The following is a 28,000-nucleotide window of genomic DNA, read 5'->3' as shown; positions in this document are numbered from 1 at the left end:
ACCATTTAGTAGATGTTAGAATATTGAACGGTTGGTAATGTTAGTGAATGTTTTGTGTTTAAAGTAACATTTTCAGTGAGTTGAATTTAATCAAAATATCATTTAACTTAGTAATATGAAGAGCTTAATATAAATCCAATTTATCTGCAAATTTTATTATTAAACAAAGTGGTTTTAAGATGTTTTAATAGTCGAGCAAATTACCTGCTTCGTGGATGTTGAAATTTCTAATATGTGTGTATGTAGAACAACTGATAAAGTGACTAAATAAAATGATAAGAAATGATAAGAGGATATAATTCCCTACCAAAATGTTGTGAAAACAGTAATAGGAAATAATGGTGAATATTTTGACGATGTGATTATTTTGATGAAAAACGAATATGCACTTTTTTGCTAAAAGTTTGGTAAGTCAGATTTTGATTAAATAACTTTTGTTAAATATTTCAAAAACTTCATAGAACATACCTACTGAAACCTTTAATTATTTTTTTTTGGATCTATACGCCCAATAAAATAAACAATAAGTAATAAAAATCAGCGTGGTTGTTTGTATTTAAAATTAGCAACATATAATATTCGATTGGTACATTTGAGAAAAAAATGCTTTAAACTTTTTCTTTTTAAATATATAAAGAAATTCATATAATATAATCTCATAAAACAAAGTTCATATTACTGCTATTTGCATTAAGGTAGCAAATAGATCATATAAATAAAAATATCATTATTTAGATAGGGTGGATAATTTAGTAAATAGTAAATAGGTACAATGGAACAGTGAAATTTTTAATGTTGTAATTTTATAAACCTTCCTAAAGCAACTAAAGTTTTCGGAGATTTTTTAGTTCTATAATTTTCAAAAGCTTTTTTTATAATGTACGAATTTATCTCCTTAACTATTTCAGGATTTAATTAATATTTTTTACGCACATTTCTTTGATATAACAAGCATTAAAATTAAAATCGACTAAAAATATATTATAGTAATAATATTCATTCTCAAGTAGTGATGAGGCAAAGCAAATACAAGACCAAGACCAAGATTCATTTAGGTTTAATCTTGCAAGTCTTGCACTTTTTTTATATATTTTTACTAAAGGCAGTTTCTACATAAAAAATATTTTAAAATCAGTTTTTCAAGAAATTTAAAGTTAATTTCATGCAAAAGTCATGTTTATCAAAAAATTGCCTGGATTTGAATCCACTCAAGACATCCCAAATCGACAATTAATCGGCAATTAGTTTAGTATTTCTGTTTTTAAACCATAATAATATAATATTTTTAATAATAGAATAAACAGTATAAAGTATGTGGTATAAGTGCATAGAAACATCCCTTGGTTTTTAACATTAATAAAAAAAAATATCTAATGACTATATGAGAAATAGAACGTACAGGATGGGCCAAATTGGACACTTTTAAAGGGAAACACCCTTTTCTACTGTACATCTAATTCTTGTCTAGAGTATTCGGGCAATTTAAAAATAAGAACCGTTAGTCCTCCTCAAAGATAAAATCCATAGGCGTTAAGTTCTAGACCAAGACCTTGGTTAACTATTCGATTATTCTCGAAATTGGCTGCAAAAAATTGCTGATAATTTCAGCATTGTGAGGCTGTACCTGGTCTTGCTTGAAAAATACACTTTCAAGTTCGATTAGGGGCAGATCATCAACGAGAGATTCCCAGAGCATATATTAGTTAAAAGTGGCGAATTTTTCTGTATTTCGAAGAAGACTTGAACAAAATATCAAGGGTGCTATATTTTTGGAGAAGAATCTCAGTGAATTAAAAATACATGGAATTCTACGTAAAAAGGTGCTCTAGAAATGTTTTTTTTATAAAAATAAAAACTTTCGATAGCAAGAAAGTTACGATTTGTTAAATATGCACATTTTTGAAAAACACTCGTAACTCTGAAACGGTAACAGATATCGATGTGCGGTTTTTACCATAATGTTTTTGAAAAAAAATTGAGCCACAGACACCGATATTAGTTTTCGTCTATCTCCTATAGAAAAGGCGGTTTCCCTTTAAAAGTATCCAATTTGGCCCATCCTGTACATTGGAGTTAGATATAGTCTGTGCAACGAGAAGATCCTTGACAGTGATAGATGTGTCTGTCATTTTAATTTCGAAGTAGTTTATTTTATTTTACAAAGAAATAAGTTGGTAAAACTGGAACGCATAGCAGGAAATTATTATATTTAAAATTTGACTGACAAGTGATTACTTCAAAATATTGTGAAAAAAACTGTATAAAACTGAAAAAAAGTAATCGAGTTATTTAATTTAATAAAAAACGGTATGTGTTAATACAAAACAAACAAGAACAAGACACCACATACCAAAAAAATATAAAAAAGAACTATTTCTTATTTTCGTTCAAGCTTTATGAAACTTCCCGCATTTATGATTATATTTATCAATATAACTTATGTACAAATACAAATTTGTAATATTCCACAGGAATAAAGAAAACAACATAAATAAAACAAACTATTTTATTAAAACTAAACTAAACCAGTACCTTTGGCATTATTTTTCTTGTGCAGTACTAAAATCTATTATTTACCTATCGTGTGATGTCGATATTTTACACCTACTCCAGTTTTTAGTATGTTTTTAGTATGGTTCTTCTACCATATTCGAGATGCACTTATCTACGATGAGATGATATACGAACTTTATAGATGGTAACTTTATTGGTGTATAAGACTTTTTGCCTGGGCAGCGAGTATTAACCAAAAACTGTGCTCTGGGTCTACAGTTAATTTTCACTCGATTTTTCCTCCACTTGACTTCAAAAGACACAAAACACACGTAATAACACGAATCAAAATGCATCATCTTCCAAAACGCAGGGTATTTGACAAAACTGACAAAAGTTGACACAAAATTATAACCTCTAATTTGGCAAGACTTTGACAAGCGTCAAAAATCTAAAGGCGAGTTCATACGCATCGGCGTCCGTTTGTCGTTCATCGTTCCGGCAAACCAATAAAATTGAAATACGATCTGTCATTTTTGAAATAAACCAATAAAACCGGTTAAAAACAACAAGAGACGACGCATGACGGATTTATATTTAAACCCATCCATAGTTAACTTAAAAATTATTAGAAACTTTTTTTAGTAAAATAAATTGATTGGTATGGGACGTCATCTGCTTTTCTTCTGTCATCGTCTGTCGAAATCTTACCTGAGAAAAAAAAAACAGAGTATAGTCGATATCGATATACCGGGTGTTGCATCGTCGGACGAGACATAGGAAATCCCATGTAAATTTTAATGGGGTCAATTATTGGCTTCCCTAATTATTTTAGAGAATAATTCTATTTAGGTTTATTGAAGAGCACTAAAACCCACATTCAAAAGAATAACTTTAGATATTTTTGATTAACTCGTTTACGAGTTATCGCCGATTTCTTTTCAAATATTTCTCCTTTCTTATGGCCCTGTATTTACTTATGAACACCAGTGAAGGTAAAAGATAACTGTCAAATGAAGTTGTCATTTCAGAAATTTACCTATTTAGTGCTTTATTATTATTGAAAACTTATTCTTACATCGGAAATCTTAAAGATGTATTTATAAATACAAATTAATATGAATTAAAGTAAAATAAAGTAATCAATTACAAGGCTAATTATAGTATTATTACAATATTCAATAACTTATTAATTTAGGTACTTTTTGCTATTAAATTGTTAGAACTTTCGGATTTAAGAAGATGTTCAAATGTTCCTCCATCGACTACTAGACAATAACCCAGGCGATCATAAAATTCTCTTCTTACATTCGCTAGTTGGTAAACTGAAATTCTATTGCATTCGGCAGAAATGGCTTTTTTAACTCGTCTAGATTTGGGTATTTTTTATCCTTGTATGTCCTATTTTTTAAATGGCCCCAGAGAAAGAAATCATTTGGCGAAATATCAGGAGACCTTGCTGGCCAATTTACTGTATGATTTAGGCCAATAATGTTTCCGTTAAAACTATTGTCTAAATATTCCCGAACAGCCAAGGTACTATGTGCCGGGCAGCCATCCATTTGGTACCAAACTTCCTGATTTTCCCTAGGGGCATCATGTAAAGCAGGTAAAATATGATTTTCGAGTAGTTCCAAATAATATTCTGCATTTAAATTTCGCGTAAGAAATAATGGCCCGATAATATTGTGTCCGAATATCCCTGCCCAAACATTTACTTTCTGTGGATATTGCGTCCTTGTTTCGACAAACCTGTGTTGGTTTTCTTTGTTCCAATATCGATAATTTTGAACATTGGGTTCATTATTTAAGGTAAACGTGCATTCGTCAGTGAAACATATGTTTTTTAAAAATTCCCTATCCGTGTTTGCTCTTTCCATCATACCAAAACAAAACGCCTGCCGCCGTATTTCGTCTCCATCTCGTAGCTCTTGGTGCTTTTCATATTTGAAGGAATAGTATTTATGTCGTTTCAAAATTCGAAACGCTGTAGTGTGATCTATTCCTATTTCATCCTCAAGTTTCCTTGTGCTGATCTTTCCATCGTTCTCTTCCACGCACAATAAAACTTCCAAGTCGGTATCATTTCTTGCATCTTCTCTTTGTTCCTGCCTTGCTTCACATCTGCAGTTATTTATTAGGGTACCTTTGGTACAATCTCGCTTTGATCTCAAATCTCTGGATTTTGCTTGCGATTGTAGATTTTCCATGTATCGGTTTATTCGGATACAGAGCAGCAAACATGTCCGACACCTTTTGATAACTATTTCCTTGATGAAATCATCAATTCTTTCATCATTCCATTTAATTCCAATAATCATCATTCCATTTAATCATCAATACTTTTTCTTCGGTAGTGTAATTCATGGCTAATATTTTCGATGTAGGTATGAGTTTTTAATAATAATAATAATAAAGCACTAAATAGATAAATTTCTGAAATGACAACTTCATTTGACAGTTATCTTGTACCTTAACTGGTGCTCATAAGTAAATACAGGGCTATAAGAAAAGGAGAAATATTTAAAAAGAAATCGGCGATAACTCGTAAACGGGCTAATCAAAAATATCTAAAGTTATTCTTTTAAATGTGGGTTTTAGTGCTCTTCAATAAACCTAAATAGAATTATTCTCTAAAATAATTAGGGAAACCAATAATAATTGACCCCATTAAAATTTACATGGGATTTCCTATGTCCCGCTCGACGATGCAACACCCGGTATATTCCAGGAAATCTTGCTTATTTTAAAACATTCAAATTGGTTTTAAAGTACATAATATTCTCGATACGTACTGATATACCTAATTCGTTTTTTCAATTTCTCAATAATTTTTTGACGAACGGAAGAAAATATCTACTTACCTCTTAAAACTTCAAATAATTGTTATTAAAAAGTCAGTCTATAGTCTAGTACAGATCCCGCCAAATCTGTGATATGTGCAGTTAAAACTATTCAGCATGTTGAAAGATCTCATCTCTTCCGAGATCTTTATAGAAGTAAGTAAGCGAGTAAGTGAAGTTTTTGGTATTAGATTCTGATTTATTCCTTTCTCTAAATTAAGTCATAGTACAAATAAGGAGAAAAGGTATATACTTTTTTTCGTGATCTTTAATCTTCAAAAAACAAACGTTTCGGCCAAAAGCCTCATCAGTGTTAATAATATATAAAAAAATATTATTTATGAAATAATTAAAAGATATAGCAATTAATCCATATGGTATAATATCATGAAAATCGGATGAAAAACAAGAAAGTTATAAAATATCAAAGCTGACAGTAACAATAGTTTTTTAAACGTAACAGAAAACAGGACTAAAATAGATTTATATTTTTCCCGAATGGTTTACTAAGATTGTCATTTAAACTTTAAATATTCAGTAACTCAGGTAATCAATATTTTGCCCCATATGAATTGTCCACTGTGAACTTTGCGTTTTCATATCTTGACTTTGGAAGTAATTATCATATATTGTCTAGAGTAATACTTATTACTAAACATATACGGTGGCGCATTTATTATATCTCTACTTCCGTAGGAATAACTGGTAGAACATTATACATAAAATAATTTTAAAAAAATAGTGTGAATCAATTTAATGCTATTCCCTTTTTATGTGCTATTAAATTAGAGTCCTCTCCCCTGTATTAACATATAACAAAAATCATCTATTATTTGTCATAATTTTTGAGACGTATGAAAATTTTGTGTTTATGAATAAAACTCAGTCCTTACCCCCCCCAATGACTTTTAATGAAAAATAATCCACATAGCAATAAAAAAAATTAATCAGTTTCCAAAATAAACAAAATGGTATTTTTTGGTTTTTGAAACGAAATTAAGATTTAAATTTTTAATGGGCAAAAAGCAAAAACAAAAAGAAAATTGATAATTTTAATATTCCTTGTTGCCACCTCTAGCCCTTATGCAAGCTTCTATTCGCGCTGGCATGCTTCTTATTAAATTATCAACGTTGTCTTTTGGGGTATGTTTTCCCATTCTGCTAATGCTGCATCAATAAGTTGTGCAAAATTTCCTGGATTGTTTCGACGAGCTCTAACCCTTCTTTTGAGCTAGTCCCACAAGTGTTCGATAGGGTTTAGATCTGGTGAACATGCAGGCCAGTCCAAAACTATGACACCTTCCGTTTCAAGGCATTCTCTAGTCACTCTGCTGGTATGGAGAGGTGCACTATCGTACAAGATGTTAAAACTATAACCAATTTCAGCTCTCTAAAGACTAACGATTGGGTCTAGCACCAAATCAATATATCTCCGACCCGTTAAAGTTTGTTGAAGTGGTTACAATGGAGTTTTTGCTCCTAGTATAATACCTCCCCAGAACATTAAGTTCCTCCTTTATATCTTGATACAGATTTGGCAGCCTGAAGCCTGAAGTCTCGCTCGTCTTTCTGGAGCTCTGAGAACCCGAATTCGATGGCTTTCTGATCTTAGGCCAATTCTGGTCTCATCCGAAAAAAGAACATTTTGCCAATTCTCAGTTGTCCAGTTTTGATGTTGAAGGCATCAATTTAACCGGTGAATTTTATTTTGCCGAGATAACTCTGGGATCCGTAACTCTCTCCTACTGCAAAATCCTCGAGCAGGAAGCCTTTTTGTTATGGTTTCAACTAAAACGTTTACACATGTAGCTGTCAGAAGTTGTCTTTGTAGCTCTGGATGAGAAACATTGGGATTTATTCTAACAATTTGGCCTACAAGGGGGTCTTGTACAGTTCTGACTCTTTGACGACTTCGTCTGGGCCTATCCTTGTGTGTTCCTAATTCCAAGTACCTTGCATATGATTTCGACAAAACACCCTGGGTAACGCCTACTATCTCTGCTACGTCTCTTTGGAGCATTCATTGTTCGGTGAAAGCAATAATTCTTCAATTCTTCCCCTCTATACCCTCTGTTAATCCAACATAAGGCATTTTTTATATTTCTTTTGGATCGAATGAAAATTACCGGACAATCGTGATTCTACTACTGAACACAAAATTCAAAAGAAAATAAATCGCAGCAGTCGTTTATTCTTTATTATCATGTTTATTTACAAGAAAAAGCCTTATCCTAAAGTTGTATACCAATTTTTATCCTTGCAAGAAATTTAGTCAAAAATAAAGAGTGATTCCATATAAGTTTGGTTGTGTGTATATCTAACAGTACTAACTTCTAAAAGTACCGTATAATCAAAAAAGAACGGCGTCAAAGGCGGCTGGGAATGACAGTCGATTATAGTTACGGCGAGGTCAATCTCTAGACGCCTTTTTTTTAATTGATACAAAACTTGTAAAAAATTAACACTAGTTATAGAAAAATTAAAAAAGGATAGAACGTTTCCAAAAACGGAATTTTAAATTATGTCTTTATTTTCTAGAAAATTTAGTCCAAACATACGGAATATTTTGTTGATGTTTGATCATCAAAATCTTAAAAATAAGGAAGTAGTCTAAAAATGTGCTACAATACGGATATAGTATAATGCTTTATATGTAATTTCCTTCTTCATTTATGTAAAAGTATCTAGCCAGTTTTACATAAAGCGTTAAATGCCGAACGCTTATTTTGCTACTTTTTACTCTTAATATAAAAAAATACAACCTTGTTATTTACCTCTTTAATATATCCGTAAACAAGAGTACGGGCAAAGTAAATAACCTGTAGGGCTTGACCTAACCAACATTATCATAGATTGTCATTCCCCAGCCGACTCTAACGCCGTTTTTCTGTGGATTGTATGGTATCTTTAATATAACTACTAATAGTAAGCCCTTAACATGTTATTAGGTGCCTTTGGTATTATTAACTATAGTACTGGGAGAAGAAATATACGAAAATTCTACGAATATATGCGAAAGATGTAAATGTCTACGAGGACGACAGTTCGTACTAGATTGCAGCGATTCAGGTATCCATAACACTATAGCAGAATGGCCTGAACACGATACATCACTTGTGGCTACTTTCAGGTAAAATTATTACAATTTGTAATTAACATTTTTTTATTAATAATACACAAAACGTTTTTCAGTAATAATAATATTGGTAATTTAGAGGTATTACCTCATAGTGACAAAGTTACCGACTTGATCTTCAGTCACTGTAACATCAAGTCTCTTGACAATGGGGTATTTAAAGCTGTTAGGAATATCCAGCTCATCGATTTGAGTTATAATGACCTAGTCAGTAAGTATGAATTCCAATTTTGTAATAAAAAATATACCGTAAATAATGTCTATGCTTTTGTGGGGGATTCATTTCATCATAAAAAGACTTCTGGGTATTTTTCCATCGAAAATAACACTATAACGTCAACGGTTTATAACAGACGTATCTGCTAAAAAAATAAAATAATCGAATAATAGTTGTACATATTTAGATATTTTAAGTTGACCAGGTTTTCCAGTTGAGTTCGGTACCTTCTTTGCAACAAGAGGTTTACTACTAATTAACGAATGATCAATAATCTGCACTATGCGGGCTATACCGCACACTCATAGCCTATTCCGAAGAACTCCTAGAACTTACACTACCAACTGAAGAGACTCGCAAACTTGAACTAGAACTCAAAAAATCATGTTGGTTGACAGACAGAATAACTACCATCCGAAGAATATTCGTATAAAAACTGTTTCCAGATACTGGATAGATATCGGTATCTAGAATGGATAATCACTAACTCAGGCTCGCTAGAATCAGATGAGTTAACTAAAGTAGAAATGAAAAAAAGTCACTGCAATTTCGAAATATCGACTGATGCCCACTGCCTTGAAAAGACGTTGTGTTCTTATCGCATCGTCCCTATTATCCAACAATGACTCTCAGTGATGATGAAAACACATCGTTCGGTGACTATCTTCACTAAATTAGTAATAGTAGCTTCACTAATAACTAGCCAAGCAGCGCTAAAGGCTCTCAGTTCCACGGAGGTCAATTCTAAACTAGTGTGGGATTGCGTGTGTGCACTGAATACTTTAAGAGAGCGTAGCAATGTTACGGTTAGTCTGAGTATCATGGTACGAGGTCACAAGGGTAACAAAAAGGCATATGAAATGGTCAAACAAGGCTCATCAATGTCATTCATCAGGCCCAAAACCCTGCAGCGTTGCAAAAGCAGTCACGAAAATAGCCACAAAGGAGAAATTCATTGGTGCAATCATGCGAAAAAGTTCATAGTAAAATATTCGCCAAAATTCACGACCTACGCAAAGACAGAAAGACAGTCAAAGCTGTAGCGGCTCTACTAACAGGGCATTAATAAACATTAGTAAGCTGAATAGGCATATAAACCTAATGGGACTGATAGACGAAGATATGCAGGTTCTGCCAAACTGAGGAAGAAACGACAAAACCACGACAGAACACATTTTATGTCACACAACTAGTGATGTAAGGTTTACGGTAATTCATAAAATCGGTAATATTACCGGTAATATTACGGTAACATTGATGACTTATAAAAAACTGCTTCTTAAATAATATTTTTTTTTATTTCAAAACTGTAAAAACATTACAAAAAAAGACAAGAACGATTTTTTATGCTATGAGTGGTCTATGTTGTAGTGTAGAGGGAATATAGAGAGGGAAGTAATATAGAGGGAATAATGGTAAATCATCCTCAAACTTGTCACATGGTTCTTCTTTCTCTTTCCAGTTGATTGAGTCAAGTCTATTACTTAGAAATCGATATCTTCTCCCATTTCATTCTCAGCAGCCTCTGCCATTTTTGGTTGTTCTCCATTTAGTAAATTATAATTATTATGGGCAATAAGTAAGTTTTCCGGTCCTTTCAACTGTAAGTTTGTTTCTTCTTGGCCGGTGGACAAATCCATAAGTACTAAAGGTTCTTTCGGTTGCGGCTGTGTTGCGGGTACAGCCAACATGTTTATTTTAGAGCTGAAGCAAATTCCTGCCAACCACACAGGTCCAGAGAGAGACTTTTCGCTGGAAATCTTAATATATTAGCTCTAATTTTGTACTGTGCCAGTCGGTGCTTCGATAATGAGATCTACTTATGAAAAATACTTTGGATGATGGCCTTACAGTTTCATGAACTCCGTTGCAATTATATTTTCAGCTTCAGTTAAATTTTCGCCGCAAGGTTAAGTAGGGTTATAATTTAAGGGGTTAAGTAGGGTTTGGTTATAACAGGTAGGCAGAAAGATAAGCAGGTCTTAAACATTTACTTGCCCGTTTTTTCAGAATTGCACACATTTTCTTGTTTTCCGACCTAGCTACGGATGAATCTGATACCTAATATAGACCTTATTTCAAAAAAGCAGGTAAAAACATTTGAGATTGTTAGCCCGTTACCGTCAAAAATTGTTATTCACTTAGAGATTGGCTTTAACAAGTTATAAGTTGCTTGTGTTTGTAGCCTAAATTCGTTTCGAAGCAGAGGGCTTACTGTGTTTGGCGAAAGAACATCCAACAAAATTACCGGTAATATTACCCGTTACATCACTGCACACAACACATTTAGTGCGACAGCCTGGCAAATGTGATGTTCTCGGTAATAGGAAAGGATAGGCCATTGACAAAGATCTATATGGAGGGTTCAGTGTCCAAGTTGCTAGATTTTTTAAAAAGGATGGGACTGGAGAATGTAGCCCAAGGATCAGAAGAGGAGCACAATAGATCTGAAAAGGTCGCAGTTGATCAGGCCGATAGCCACCTCGAAGAATCTAATCTAATCTCAGCGTTGATACTAAAACCAGGACTTCTCTCTGGGCAGAAAAACAGAGATAATGAAAATACCAATAAAACAAAAAAGGTAGGGGGACAAAGAACCAGGAAACGATCGCTGAACCGATCAAATGATCCAAGCAGCAAATAAACTATTTCACAAATTAGTGAAAGAGACTCAAAATAGAGAACATTGGAGGAAAACTGTTGACAATCGCCACATTCTCGATAGAGAATTAAGACAGAGAAACAGATTATGTGTCAATATTATACACAGGGCAATTTTCTATAGTTTTTTAGATTAATAGAATATTATAGCACAGATGTAGCATAAATAATATACACATACGCCTATATATAAAGGTGGATTCGGGAATCTATATATAAAGTTGGATTTAAATCCTTGGCATGACTTAGCAGGTATTCTCAATATTATTAGTTAAAGGATAAAGAAATTTGACTATTTGTCAGATGTCTTATATTTGAATACAAGTGTGTTCTGATGTGATTCAAAAATTAACATTTATTTTTAAGTCGTTACTTCAGAGCTTCTATCAAAGTGCCAAGATTATAAGCCAAATGCGAAATCTGATATTGTTATTCATATTGTTACATTAAACAACAAAATTATTAATTAATAATTATTTATAAAATTTTAAATGGCAAAAAACAGTTGTTTTAAATATGCTCAGATATCAGTATCATCGAAATTCATTGTACGAATTGGATTGATGACTTGATGATTGATTGGTACGATTGGTAACTTGAACATAAAAACTTCCACGTAAATTTTATAGGCCCGGTGCATTCTTCGCCGATGCTGCCACCATCGGAGAATATCGGAAACAACTGGTATATACAAATACACTATGTTTGTACAATAAGTATATGCATATTTAATTTTTTGATTATGTAATGAGCACTTTGTTTACTCGCTAATTTCGTCGAACTGCTTGAATCCATTTTTGCTTTTGATCAAATCGGTGTGAGAAACTGTGAAGCTATAAAATGTTGATTCGGGAGTTGTATATAAAAAAATTATAATATGCGTAATAATCAAAATATAAACTTCAAGTTTTCTCTTTTTTATGTAATACCTATACTTATAACCTGTATCTTAATTCCTATAACCTGTATCTTAATTCTAATGATAATACACTGTTCTCTGTTCTAACCATTGTAATAGAAAAAAAATGTTTTTACAGCTGAAGGAATTTCTCCTGAAAAGTTCAAAGGCCCTTACAACAACACCGTTTACGAGCCCCTAGGGTTGACTCAGCTAAATTTAGCTTACAACCGTATCCACAGCTTACCCCACAAAATATTCGAACATCTAGCCGACTTAAGACAGCTCAACTTGGAAGGGAATCAATTTAAAGTATTGGATCCGCCCACACAAATGGCTTTATCTACATTAAGTAATTTAGAGGTAAATAAGTAACGTACTTTTATACGGGGGAATACGTTTTTAAATAGGATTATACATATCAAATTTTACATTTTTTTCATATAGGGTGGCGCCTCTCATCCGACGCGGAGGCTCCAAGGAAGTGTGTATTGAAATGTAATTTTGAGAACATACCTAAGTTAAATGAAAGCACTTTATAAAAATATATTCTATATTATAGAGTTCTACAGGGTGTCACCAAAAAAGTTACGCATCAACGTTGTGTTTTTTCTGTAATGGAACACCCTATATATATTAATCGATTTTCAGATATTAGGAAAAAAATAAAGGTCAGTCTCATTAAAGAAGCATATTACTAAAATAAATGTAAGGTTTTTGACATATATTATTATTTCACATTTTGTAAAAATGAAGAATAAATTTTTATTTCAATAACAGCTACCTAAATTGTAATTTAGCCTGTATAACCTGATATTTCGTTAAAACATCCATTGTATTGTAAAATTAAAATTTGACCCTAAAGATTATACAGGGTGAGACAAAACACACGGTATATTAGTCCGATATCCAATGCTCATATTCATATATCTTCAAAGGTTGCCTATCCCTTAGATAAAGATTTTCCTACATATTTTCATTTTTATGATTTAGCATTAGTAGATCTTTATTTTTCATAAAATCCATGGGGCTGTGATATGCCTTTCGTTAATTTAACAAAAATTAAGAATGTAGAGTAAAATATGCAACGGTAATGAAAAGATATACGTTTGAAACATATTGTCAAGAAAAATGGCCTATCCGCCAGAAATTAAAAATGTATTACTGGTTGCCTGCACAACCGCAACGTATCCGCCAGAAATTAAAAGACTTTTTCAGGCGCCATCTTTTAGTCAAGTCGAGAAGTAAGGGAATCAGACAATAGAATTGTCTGGTATGAAGAAGTACGCTTTCCGAGAATTGGGGAAATTTCGAGAAGCAGTCAATAGAGTATATAAGCCGGAGCCATCGACAACTGAGACAGTTTTTGAAATTTGAATATACCGCGTGGAAATTGAAAATCGGACAATTTGGTGAAGGAATCTTATAAATAGTTAGTTTGTTGTGTGTTATAAGTTAGTAATTGTGTATAAAGTGAGAAAATAAATTCGTTAAGTATTTTATCGTGAGTTTAAATTACTGGACCCACGGAATCCGTAACAATTGGTGTCGGAAGTGCGATTCAAGAGGATTTTAAGAAGAAATTAAGTGGATTGGACGATTTTTACACCGAATTTGGGAATTTTTATGGTTGGTACGAGACAGCAAGCGAAGAAAATGGAGGAAGTAAGCAAATTATTGGGCGATTTTATGGAGAATATGAGAAGAGAAAAGGCAGAAGAACAAGAGAGGCTGAGAAAAGAAAAAGCAGAAGAGCAAGAAAGACTCCGTAAAGAACGAGAAGAAGAGCGAGCCCGACTAGAAAAAGAGAAAGAAGAGGAACAAGACCATCTACAGAAAATACTTATGGAAAATCAAGAGAAAATGTTAGAAGGTTTAGAAGCCCGTCAAAAGAAAGAGAAACAGGAAGAACAGGACCGGCTTGAAAAAATTTTCCAAGATTTGAAAATTCAACGACAACAAGACAAAGAAGAAGAACAGGACCGGCTTGAGAAAATTTTAGGCAATTTAGAAATTCGTCAGAAGAATGAATGGAGGGAAATTTTAGAAGATATAGAAACGCGCCGCCAGAAAGAAAGACAAGAAGATCAGGACCGTCTTAAGAAAACTTTAGAAAATCAAGAAATTCGACTTCAGAAAAGCTTGGGGGAACAGCAACAAGCAATGTTGGAAGAACGTTGCCAGGAACAGCAGAACCACTTCCAAGAAGCCGTAGAAGATCTGGAGGAGCGCCTTCAGCAGAAGATAGAAAAGTTGGAGATGGACCTACAGAAGACCAAGGTACAAGTAAGGACACCTGGCGTTCCGGGAACTGCGAACCTTAAAGCCCCGACCTACGATGGACAAACGACATGGACAATGTACCACCGTCAGTTTGAAGCAGCCGCCGCTGCCAACGGATGGACTGACCAGGAGAAAGCAGCGGCACTTGTCATCGCGCTGCGCGGCCCTGCCCTGGAACTGTTGCAAACTATTCCTGCAGCCCAACAGCAGGAATACCAAACTTTGGTCGCTGCACTGGACAGAAGATATGGCGACCAACATCGACGCCAACTTTACCAGGCCCAGATCAAGACACGCCTGCAGAGGTCCGGAGAGAGTCTGCAGGAATTTGAAGCAGACTTACGTCGGCTGGTACACCTAGCGTATCCTGTAGCACCGGAAGGATTTAGGGAGGAACTCGCTGCTCAGTGCTTTATCAGCGGACCGAGGGACAACGAATTACAGAGGGCGCTGCAAATATCCCGATTTTATACCAGCAGCGAAACACTGGTCAGGGCGCTAGAAATTGAAGCTGCTTTTAGCGCCATCCCTAGACCGAAGATAAGATCGGTAACGGTAGAGGAACAACCCGGAAGTTCTCACATACGTTTGGAGGAGATGTTTAGTAAACTATGTGAGTTACTAGTGAACAAGAGTAGCAACAACACCCAGACAGAGAACCAGAGAAGATCCCAGGACATAAGGTGCTTTAGATGTGGCAGGAATGGCCACATTAAACGGGATTGCCGCGTTCAAATGCGATCCCGTTCACCATCCAGAGAACGTAGGCACCAGGAAAACTAAAATCAGTCAATACTAAGGGGCGAGTATTGACTGGGGAGAACAGAGCCCCCAGGATTTTTTCCATTAGGAGTCTGGGAAGAACCGCTGACAGTTTAGTGATCGACGGGAAGGTCAATGGTAGGAGAATCCGAATGACAGTGGACACTGGCGCTATGGTATCGTTGGTGCGGGCTAACTCAGTGCAAGGATTGAAGCTGATGCCTCTGGGAAGAAGAGTGTGTTTACGTACAGTTACGGGGGAAATGGCCGTTGTACGGGGAGAGGCTATCGTCGAACTGAAGTTAGGAAATTTGAAGTTTCAGCATAGCGTCTTAGTGGCAGATATTGAAGATGACTTCATCTTGGGCATGGATGTGATTCGTCAACATGGATTTTCGTTCGATCACCAGAGAAATATCTTAAATATTGGAAATGAAGAGTTCATGTTATCTCCAGACGAGGGACCAGGCAGAATGGATGTAAGATCAGCGGAAACTGTGGTGATACCTGGTAATACCGAGAAAATCGTATTCGGTAAAGTGGAGAAAATCGCTGGGTGCTGTGTTGGACTGGTACAAAGTAGCGACAACAAACAGGATAGGTACTTAGTAGGAAAATCATTGGTGAACACCGACAAGAATATACCGATCAGAATTGCGAATGTTTTCCCGAATTGTGTCAAGATCCAAAAAGGTGACAAGATAGCCATCTGCGAACCTGTAAGAAGTGTCACCCGATGTGATGAAGTGTCGTCAGCTGTTACACAAAAGGCATCCCAAGAAACACTAAAACATCTAGAGCAGCCATGGGATCACCTAACATCTGAGGAGAAACAGAAGGCTAAGGAGTTCCTGCTAAAGCATGGCAGTATTTTTGAGAAGAACAACAGTGGAAGAACGGATTTTGTGAAGCACCGGATTAATACTGGTCATGCTCAGCCGATTCGACAACGTCCTAGAAGGGTGCCCCTTTCCAAACAACAAGAAATGGAGACAATGGTAGATAAGATGCTAGAAGATGGAGTTATCGAAGAATCATCGAGTCCATGGTCATCTCCTGTTGTTTTGGTGACGAAGAAAGATGGTAGTACACGATTCTGCGTGGATTATAGGAAGCTCAATGACGTCACTAAGAAAGATAGCTACCCACTGCCACGTATAGATGACACATTAACAACTCTCGCAGGTTCGTGCTGGTTCTCCACTCTCGACTTAAAGAGTGGATACTGGCAAGTTGGTCTGGACGAGGACGATAAAGAAAAGACGGCTTTTTCTACAGGAAACGGACTATACCAATTCAATGTCATGCCGTTTGATTATGCAATGCTCCAGCCACTTTCGAACGTCTCATGGAGGTGGTGTTAAGAGGATTAACTTGGAAAACGTGCTTGGTTTACCTCGACGATGTATTGGTTATGGGAAGAACTTTTGAGGAGCATTTGCGAAATTTAGAAGAAGTCTTCGGACGCATACGGAATGCTCACCTGTACTTGAACCCGAAGAAGTGTAGCTTATTCCAGCGACAAGTGGAATTCTTGGGTCATGTAGTCTCGGCAGACGGAATTTACACCGACCAGAAGAAAATCGCTGCGATCAAGGATTGGCCTAAACCTCGCGACAAACATGAACTTAGAAGTTTTCTGGGTTTATGCACCTATTACAGAAGATTTGTCAAGGGATTTGCCAATATAGCTGCACCCTTACATAGACTTACAGGTGATGAAGTCGGCTACGAATGGAACACCGATTGTGATGTAGCCTTTGGAAGACTTAAGGCGGCTTTATGTTCAAGTCCTATTCTAGCCTACCCGCAACAACAAGGGAGGTATATCCTGGATACCGACGCCAGCAATATCGGCATAGGTGCAGTGCTATCACAAGTGCAAGATGGCGAAGAACGAGTGATAGAATATTACAGTCGAGTTCTATCCAAACCAGAAAGGAATTACTGCGTTACCCGGAAGGAGCTGCTAGCAATTGTGAAGGCAGTTGATCATTTTCATAAATATCTGTACGGCCAAGAATTTTTAATTAGGACAGATCATGCGGCTCTCAAGTGGCTTATGGAGATGAAACAACCTGAAGGTCAAATAGCACGATGGCTCGAGAAGCTCCAACAGTATCACTTTACCATCCAACATCGTGCTGGAAAAATGCATGGTAACGCAGACGGTTTATCCAGAAGACCCTGTCAAACCGATTGTAAGCACTGCTGTAAAACGGAACAACGTGAAGGCACTGTCATGATAAGGAGTTTAAACTTGGAACCGATGAACAGTGGACGACGACACAATTGAGGAAAGATCAAATGGAAGATCCAGACATCGGAGCAATACTACGGCTCAAGGAAGGTAACGGCGAGAGACCACCGTGGCAGGATATTGCGGACAGAGGGCTCGTTTTCAAAGCTCTCTGGGCTCAGTGGAATTCACTGGTTATTGAGAATGGATTGTTAAAGCGCACATGGGAAAGTGCGGATGGCAGCACAGTAACAACTCAGTTACTGGTACCAAGGAAGAAAGTTACCCAGGTATTGGAAGAAATTCACGGTGGTAAAACTGGAGCCCATCTTGGGGTAAACAAGACCTTGAGCAAGCTGAGAGATCGCTTTTACTGGGTGGATTATTGCGAAGATGTCAAGAAATGGTGTCGACAATGTAAAATTTGTGCAGCCAGCCAAGGACCAAGCACTCGATCTAGGGGAAAAATGAAACAATATAACGTTGGACTGCCATTCGAAAGAATCGCTGTTGACATTGCAGGCCCATTCCCTGAAACGCACAAGGGCAACAAGTACGTTTTAGTGGCGATGGATTATTTCAGTAAATGGCCAGAAGTTTTTGCCATTCCAAACCAAGAAGCATCGACTGTAGCTGAAGTATTGGTCAATAATGTCTTCAGTAGATTTGGAATTCCCTTAGAGCTTCACACTGACCAAGGAAGGAACTTCGAGTCAAGACTGTTCCAGAAGATGTGTGATCTGCTTGGTATTCACAAGACTAGGACAACAGCTTTACATCCGCAGTCTGATGGGATGGTCGAAAGATTCAATAAGACCATTGAAGAACACCTCTCGAAAATGGTGGCCGAACATCAAAGAGATTGGGATCAACACATACCGCTGTTCCTAATGGCGTATAGAAGTGCAGTTCACAACACCACCGGACTTTCACCATCGAAGATTTTATTTGGTCGAGAATTACGGTTGCCTTGTGACTTGGTGTTCGGATCACCAGACGACGGCACCACAAATGTAGAGGACTACGCGGATGAACTGAAGGAAAGGTTAATGGAAATTCATAAGGCCGTAAGAAGTAAGATTACGCTAGCCAGTGACCGGATGAAAGCTCGTTACGACCTCAGAGCCAATTCTACGGGATTTCAACAGGACGATATGGTATGGTTATATAACCCACAGCGCAAGAAAGGGAGGTCCCCAAAGTTAACTCCAGCATGGGAAGGTCCTTATACAGTCATCAAGAGGATAAATGATGTTGTGTACCGGATTCAACGCAGCCCTAGAAGTAAGATGAAAGTAGTTCATCTGGATCGATTGAAGAGATATCAGACAGGAAACCTTGATCGGGACGATCAAATTTGAGAAGGGGGCAATGTCAAGAAAAATGGCCTATCCGCCAGAAATTAAAAATGTATTACTGGTTGCCTGCACAACCGCAACGTATCCGCCAGAAATTAAAAGACTTTTTCAGGCGCCATCTTTTAGTCAAGTCGAGAAGTAAGGGAATCAGACAATAGAATTGTCTGGTATGAAGAAGTACGCTTTCCGAGAATTGGGGAAATTTCGAGAAGCAGTCAATAGAGTATATAAGCCGGAGCCATCGACAACTGAGACAGTTTTTGAAATTTGAATATACCGCGTGGAAATTGAAAATCGGACAATTTGGTGAAGGAATCTTATAAATAGTTAGTTTGTTGTGTGTTATAAGTTAGTAATTGTGTATAAAGTGAGAAAATAAATTCGTTAAGTATTTTATCGTGAGTTTAAATTACTGGACCCACGGAATCCGTAACAATATTTTAATTATTACAGAATTAAAACTAGATATAATCGTATAATTATGTGACAAAAACTAGCTAGATGAAATCAAATGTTCAAAATGCTGCCTTTTCTGTTCACTGCATAAAATGATTCTCTTTTCAAAAGATCTTTTCATTTTAAAAGGCATATGTGGAGTGTGGAGTTCTACTTCGAAAAGCAGCTACAATCGTTTTTCTCATGTTATCGACAATAGTTAGTCCAGTTTTGTAAACACTGTCTTTAGCATATCCCCATTTTTTTTTCTTTTTCTTCTAGAATTCGAATATCATTATATTACAAAAAACGCAACTTTCATATCTAACTTTTTTGAGGACACCCTATATTTTTAAAAATGCTCTAAATCAACCCACTTACTATTTATTGAAAATTTAATTTCAATACAACTGTTGTTCTCCTTAGAACCTTCGTGTCTTATGAGGGGGACCACCCTGTATAACGTTTACAATCATGTACATAATTAAACACAAAACAGCAGTGCCAAATAATTATGGCTAAATTTCAGTATTCTTAAGATAATTTTAAGCACATACCTTGTATAGAAAATGTTAAAAAAATTAAGTTATTAAGTTCGCAACAAAAAATACCTACATACCTACTATACAAACTATACAATACCGGGTGAATCTTAAATAATATAAATTGCATATATTTTCAGGGTTGGTAGATCTCGATAAAAGGATCATATTTTCTCTTTGCCTTTTTCAAATAATTCCAAAATAACCGTGTTATTTTATTTTGAAAATTTAAAAATTATTTTTTGGTTAAATTTTAAAAACCACTGGATCTTTTCTGGGTTTCTTTCTTGTAAATTTAATTTATTACCTATGTTGCAATATCATCCAGATATTATATTTTTTAACTTTTAGAATAATCGCAACCGATACCATAGAGTAAGAACCATGTTTGTATTACTTCTTTATAAGATGTAAACATATCTAATGTTTACAATATGGACAATATGATTCCAAAAACATGTTAAAAATAATTTAAAACATTTTGTGACATCGCCAATTCTAAAATATGTCAGTATGTCAATTGTCAGTCATGTCTTTTTAAAATAAATCTAACACATTAAAAAGATATAGATAGATAGTATAGATTTCAAACCTACCCGGTATTATTTTATTGTCTACGAGATATTCCCAACTGCTACTTTTCAAATTGTCACCCTGTATTATTTTGGGCATTGTCACTAACTTTCTAACTAATTTACTATTTTTTAGACATTAAATTTGGCTAGTAACCAACTGACCGAATTAGTGGGTGATGCAGTGAAAAGTCTCCGTAACTTAAAGGAACTCAATCTCTCCTATAACAACCTAGACGCTGTTCCAGAAACACTCAGCTATTTAGGAGAAACACTGGAATATCTGTATTTGGACCACAACCCCATATTCGAAATGTCTGATGAATCATTTTTGGGTAACATCACATTTTTATTGTTACAAACCATATAATAAAAGCAATATTATATTCTCTTTTAGGGGTAAAATCTGTTATAGAACTATCTTTAACAAACTTGCCAAGATTGACCTACGTAAATGTCAATACTTTTTCACCGATAAAAAATCTAAAGGTGCTTTTCCTACACACCAACAAAAACTTATTTGATATAAATTCGCAAGCTTTTGGAGAAAATCAAACCCTGGAAGAAGTAAGTATCAAAGCAAAGAGGAAAGATAAAAAACAAAATACTTAGTAGTAGTTTCGGCACACGATTTTTAAAATAGAACAACGCCCTGTATTTTATCGCATTTTATTCTTTACTGATTACTACTACTACTATACAAAATTATTACTACTATACAAAATCCTAGATTATTATTAAATTTGTTTAACCCCCGGTTCCAGAAAAATGTTTTAATAAATAAAATAAATATATTATGCAGCATTTGTTAAAAAGTTTTAAAAATAAAGATCCCAATGATGAGGTTCGAATTTGGGACACCCTGTAGAGGCTTGTAAAAGAATTAAAAGTCTGAAGTTTTTTGATAATCATTAACATCAAATTTAAAATTATTGTGTGTTATATTAATGTAACAATTAATAATTCTTTAGGGTCACTAATTCTCGGATACAATGAACAACTTTAACTTTTATACAATGAACTATCCTACGAGTTTTACAAAGTCAGTTCAAATATCAAATTTAATTAGAACATTACATTTTTCTCTATAATTATTAAAAAAAATCTCTTTATACAATACTTCTGTACGTTTTTCAGTTAATTATTGGTTTTGTTCTCATTCTTTTAATGTTAATAACTACAAATATAGACAAAATGTTCTAATAATTAATAATCCCGTTATTTTACAGCTGTACGTTCAAGATAATGCCCTGAACGATCTAAATTACAACCTAACAAAATGGTCAAATTTAAAACTAGTTAACATGTCAGGAAATGACTTTTTCTGCGGGTGCAATATGTACAACATAGCCAAAGACTTAAAAGAAGACGTTAAAAGAGATAAAGATGGCCCAGTTTGTGTCAACCTGGTCAGCGGGCAAAGTATGATGATATACGAATTGACTGAAGAAGCGTGCGAATACCAAACAACGGTAAGGACTTTAAAATAGATAAAAAATTACAATAGGATGGTTGTCTTTTATAGTTTGCATATAGAGATAGAAAAAAAACCGTAGATAAGTTTTAAACACTACTGTTTTTCGAAGTATTCTCCACGAAGAGAAATGCATTGTTGCATCAATTGGAACCAATTCTGAAAGCAGTTATACCACTCGCTTGTTGGTACTTTCAAAATTGCGATTTTAAAGGCGCTGACTGCATCTTCTGGGTACTGGAACCTTTTGACCACCGGTTTCTTCTTAACTTTTGGAAAAGTAAAAAAGTCGTTAGGGACTTAGGTCGGAACCCAACAATTCGATGTTTTCTTGCTTTAAAAACTCAATTCTTTTCGAGCTGTGTGGGAACTTGCTTGTCTTGGTGGAGGATCATCCGTCGTTGAGGGTTAGTTTTTTGAAACTCAGCAATTATTTCAGGCAAGCAAATAGATATACAGGGTGGTCCGAACTGTATTCCGGAAATTTCGGCAGCATATTCTGCAGATAAAAATAAGTAAAAAGTTCTTATAAATGTGTGTCTTAAAATGGTTAGTTTCGGAGATATAGGGTGTAGAAGTTACATTTTTATTTCGATTTTTTTCCAAATAATTTCTGAAGTAACGTCAATATTTGAATGAAAATTGGTGTCTGGGAGTTTTTTGACATGAGAAATTTGATTTTGATATCAATATTGTAGGGCTCCTATTTGTAGGGGGCGCCACCTACATGTGTTTTAACTGTTTTGAAGAGTAATAACTTTTTGTCCGTACCTGTATAAAAATACTGTGCGAAAAAATATACATTTCCTTAACTTTTTACGTAAAAAATGTCTCTTGATAAAAATCGCATAACCGTTCTCAAGATATTTAGAATTGAATTAGTGAATACATGTCATTATTGTCAAAAAATGAACACGTTGAATAAATTCGGGAAATTTTGATTTTTTTTTAAATTAGTCTTAATTTTGTTTGCGAAGAAATGATGATGAAACAGTTTCTGTTGAACTTTTGGCACAAAAACATTTTAAATTTATGATTTCAGTCTAATAAGTATCTAGTGAACATGTTTAATTTATGTCAATGATGACAGGTATTGATAATTTCGATTCTAAATATCTCGAGAACCATTACTCGTAGCGATTTTTCCTAAGAGACCTTTTTTATGTAAAAAATGTCGTAAATGTATATTTTTTTACTCGATAGTTTTATACAGATACGGTCTAAAAATTATTACTCATCAAACCAGTTAAAAAATATGTAAGTGGCGCCCTCTATAACTAGGAGTCATATTAACATCAAAATCAAATTGCTCATGTCAAAAAACTCCCAGACATCAATTTTCATCCAAATATTTACATTACTTTATAAATTATTTGGAAAAAATCGAAATAGAAATTAAATTTCTACACCCTGTATATATCTCTGAAACTAAGCATTTTAGGACTTACATTGATACGAACTTTTTTACTTATTTTTATCTGCAGAATATGTTGCCGAACCTAATACAGTTCGGACCACCCTGTATATCAATTAACAGTAACAGTTTTTGAGCTTGCAGAGGAATTGTTTCTACATGACCAGTTTTTGAGATAAATGTCGCCACTGTTTTTTTGGAAACACTTCGAAAACGGATAACTTTCGTTAGTTTTTTTTTATTATCTTGGAACACCCGAACTCCTGATTGATGTTTATTTTGGGTTCATAAGAGTGACTCCAGGATGACCAGGATTCATCACCACTGACAACACTGTATATATTTTGTGAATTTCGTGCGTTAAACCGGTGTAGGGTTTTTTGGCACTAATTGATCCTAATTGCCTGCTGTTCTTCCGTCACAGATACGATATCCAACGAGAAACTATTTTTTACAGATAATAGTTCATGTAATTATTTTTTTTGAATTGAAGTCTTTGAAATCCATCCCAAGGATGCTTCAATTTCACGATGTGACATATCGATGTTCTTGGCAATTCTTGGATCAGTGACTGCCGTTGTTAGAGGACCGATTCTTGGATCGTCGCTAAGACTAATCCTCCCGCGTTTAAATTCTCCATACCAACAAAAAATTGTCGTCTGATGTGGTGCTTCATTGCCGAAAACGGAAACCAACTCTCTAAGGCATTATTATTGAGATAACTGTCTTCGAACATTGTAAAAAATGATTTCGCAAAAATTTTAGACTCGTCAACTTGAAAAATTTTAGGTAAAGCTTACACAAATTAAACCAAGTGATCTAAAAATATGGCGTTAGGTTAACCATAGATAAATGAAATACGTTTAGATTGGAAAGTGCCCATAAGGACAATGTAAACACTACTTGGCGCTATTCTTGTAACGGTCGCGACCCAAAGCTTTTGAAAATTTCGGAGCGGTTCAGCTTTTTCCGGAATTATATCGCCAAATATTGTTTATTCAAATTTATTATTATTTTCTTTTAATTTTATAAATAAAATACAGTGTGTTGAATACGAGAAACTTTATTTTATATAAGAACATGTATGAAATACCTATGAAACATTGGAAACCGATGTTATGCCACGGTCCACGATGGTTTTTGCAGTTCACAGTTCAGAGCATAGCTTTTTAAGTTTTTAATGTCACTTCTTCAACAATTATCACGGGTTTGAGTAAATAAAACTTAAATTAAACTCACAAGATAGCAATAATTACTTTGAGAATGGACGCTTTAAACACTTTTTGGATTTTTTCCAATGAGGGAGGTTTAGATTTTAAAATATTTTATAATTTTTGAAAAATCTGACTTTGACAAGAAATACGAACAAGAGAAAATTATTTCTGTTTTCGTTTGCGGTTGTTCTTCCAGATCGCGTATAACACTCGCGACCTAAAACAATTTTGCGACCCAAGATTTTGACGGGCATTGCAATCTAAATTTATTTCCTTTATCTATGAAATTAACTAAAGATGACAGTTAATTTTGAAATGTAATATATGTTGACAGGCGCCTACTATGTTTCTATGTTTCAAAAAAAAATGCAAAATGTAAAGGACAACCCTCGTACCAGCAATCCAGCAATGTTTTGATATTAACATGCACCAATGCACAAAAAGGTGTATTCGTTTCGAGACCCTTACCACATAAAATCACACCCACCACTGTCAATAATTGTTTCGGCATAAATATCTATCACAGATGATTATCAATGATTAATCATTTTTACAGAATCAATAAACAATACCTTGAGTCCTTGAAATATATATTGTGTTCATATTAATACAAATACTTACTTAACTATGAGACTAAAATGTTTACATAATTCGAAGAATTTTCTTTCCATTTATTAGTTACAATATAAAAGCAAATAACGTATTTATAGGAAGTTTCATAGGCTTACATTTTGTAAAGTTAGTAATAAAGATATTCATCGCCAATAGTGCAACAATATACAGGGTGTTCCATTTAAAAAAATCGATCCACTCACTTTTTGAGCCACCCAGTAGAGGTTAAAATATTTTCCTGAAATACATCCTAAAGCCGGGACCCCATTAGGCCACACGTCACGCCACGCCACGCTATTCCACGTGAGCCCTCGTGTTGCGACGTGGGAAAGACACATGAGATCTGGGACAGACGAATCGCCCATCACACGTATGATAGCATGGCGTTGGGTGGCGTGAGCCCTAGTGTGTACGCAAAACATGTAATTAAATGGAAAAACATACGCACAGATCTTCATGACGTGGGGTGGCTTGGAGTGGTGTATGGCCTAATGGGGTCCCGGCTTAATACATACTTTAGGTCTGCACTTAAGAGTCCATTTCACTAGTCCGAAAAAGTATCAAAATAAGCGTTCGGCATTTAACATTTTATGTAAAAATGGCTAGAAATTTTTACACAAATGAAGAAGGAAATTAAAGATAAAGGATTATACTAAATCCGGATTGTAGCACATTTTAGACAACTTCTTTATTTTTAAGATTGATGATCAAAAATCGACAAAATATTCCTTATGTTTGGACTAAATATTCTCGAAAATAAAGATATAATTTAAAATTCCTTTAAAATACGGAAATAGATTATTAAAGTTTTGTGATTACAGTGGTATATAATTTATATAGTTTTGTAACAAATTGCTCGCTCTTTTATGGCAAATGCTGAAGCTCTGCAAACCTTAATCAAGCCTTAATCAAAGCACGTGTGTTTGGAATTTTAGGTGTGGCTTAAAACGACAGGATTGGGCTAAGCCTTAGGCAGATTTTTGAAATATAATATATATTTCCTTCGGCCACACACCCGCTTTACCCGACCCTTGAGAGCGACCCGAACAGTACAGGGTAATAGCACCGTACATAAAACTGATTTTTATGTACGGTGGTAATAGACTCTTAAACAAAATTCCTAACTTTTTTATTATAGGAGCTACAGATGGCCGACGCACTATTGCCGGACCCTTTTAAATGTAAACAAACAATTTCGGGGGCATGCTTAAAATTGAGCATGACTCCTGCAATGAATTTAACAAATTTTTAAAATCCATCTAGCTTTTTGATTAAAACAATCTATTTTGATAATAATATACTTTTGTTAAGGAGGTTTATTTTAAAACAATATTTATTTTTCAGGGGCCGTCTCCACCATATCATCTCATAATCCATCACTATCGCATTCTACGAATATTTACAGTCCTTGTAGCTGTTGCTCTTATTGTATGTTTACTGTTAACTATAACGATACTGCTCTTAAGGTATAGAAAGTACAGGATGAACAGAAGCTATCCCTTTGCAACACAAATCTGGTACAACCCTATTACGAACACAGTAACGTAGTTTTGTAATTATTTAAGAACTGAGAATATAACTAGATAAAATCGATTTTATATTTTATTTATCAATATCACAAATTAAAAGGGCATGTATGTGTTTGAGAGTTCTTGATGAATCTTTATTAAAAAAGAAACATGTGTTTAATAGAAATGTTATTAGTTTTCTATTTAGGTACGTTACAAAAAAGCAAATATCTAGAATAACCTGTAAAAAATGCTAGTCCGCCGTCGTAAGGTATTAAATAAATTTTCTCACTTAATGAATACTTTTATTTTCTTAACGCTTGCTTTATTTAGTACCTATACTTCGATACATGATTATGATGAACTTGCAAATATCTAAAGTATTTTTCAGGTGTTCGACATTGTTGTAGTTGCCACAATGTATTTCATATTTCAAAAATCCCCAAAATCAGAGATCGAGAACGGACAAATCCGGGAATCGGGGAGGCCACCATATTGGTTCATTGGTTCCAATTCATTGATTTGAGAAATAATAATTTAACAAAATTCAAATATTTTTAAAGTTGTGAGGGAGAGCCCCATCTTGCTGAAAGTATATTTCACGTAAATTAGCTAAAGGAATATCTAAAATTTCCGGTACAATAGCTTTCAAGATTTACAAATAGCGGTAGAGAGTTAAGTTTCTCTAAAATAATTTATTAGTGGCTCCCAAAATAAAACTAGAGACAGAGATCAGTAGATATACTTTTAATAATTCTTTAGTTTCTTTTATTATCAATTATGGTCTACTAATAAATATGATATTTTAATAAAAACTTTTGAATATTGCAATAAATAGTGAAAAGAGTGATATATAATTTTGAGAAGCTTCTGGCAAGCCAGATCGTATAATTTATAAATATGCAGGGTGTTCCATTTAAGAAAACCATAACAGACTACGCCACTGTATTCTACCACCCTGTATATGTACATTATTATATAGGACACCGTGTATATTTATCATACTTTAAACCAGCATTAATTATAACTGAAAACCTAAAAATTTAATATGCTCTTTGTAACGCTCTGAAAATCGAAAGACTTCAATTTTATAATGATTGATGATTGCAATCTTGTTTATGTCTAATAACCATTAAAATTAAAGTCATATGATAATATCCGCGATAACCGGTATGCCTAGTAGCTTTTAAAGGTTTTGAACGGTTCGCAGGCGTAATTTTTCTTCTTTATTTATTCAGCACTAATAAATACATTTTACCTAATGGGCTTCAAGGTTATTCAAATCTAGGAGATCAAAGATACCGACTGCGCGTATTGCTTGCATATATTCAGCAAGACA

At 34.7% G+C, this 28,000-nt stretch overlaps 2 protein-coding genes across 3 annotated transcripts in view; one reads left to right on the top strand and one right to left on the bottom strand.

The window, feature by feature from the left end:
• The window catches only part of LOC115874387 (nitrogen catabolic enzyme regulatory protein-like), an 89,307-nt gene that overhangs the window by 41,823 nt on the left and 19,484 nt on the right, over positions 1–28,000 (bottom strand). The window lies entirely within an intron of this gene.
• On the top strand, positions 218–26,957 carry LOC115874388 (leucine-rich repeat-containing protein 15-like). Its single transcript, XM_030889539.1, has 8 exons — positions 218–407; positions 8,285–8,466; positions 8,529–8,683; positions 12,388–12,611; positions 20,576–20,774; positions 20,837–21,006; positions 21,669–21,911; positions 26,498–26,957. The coding sequence occupies exons 1-8, from the start codon at positions 384–386 to the stop codon at positions 26,699–26,701; spliced, it is 1,401 nt and encodes a 466-aa protein (XP_030745399.1). The 5' UTR covers positions 218–383; the 3' UTR covers positions 26,702–26,957.

Source organism: Sitophilus oryzae, unplaced genomic scaffold (assembly GCF_002938485.1).
Source record: "Sitophilus oryzae breed Bouriz unplaced genomic scaffold, Soryzae_2.0 scaffold_1274_pilon_pilon, whole genome shotgun sequence".
Taxonomy (NCBI): Eukaryota; Metazoa; Arthropoda; class Insecta; order Coleoptera; family Curculionidae; genus Sitophilus; species Sitophilus oryzae.
Note: the sequence above shows the minus strand (reverse complement) of the source record. Positions and strands in the feature narration are given on the sequence as shown.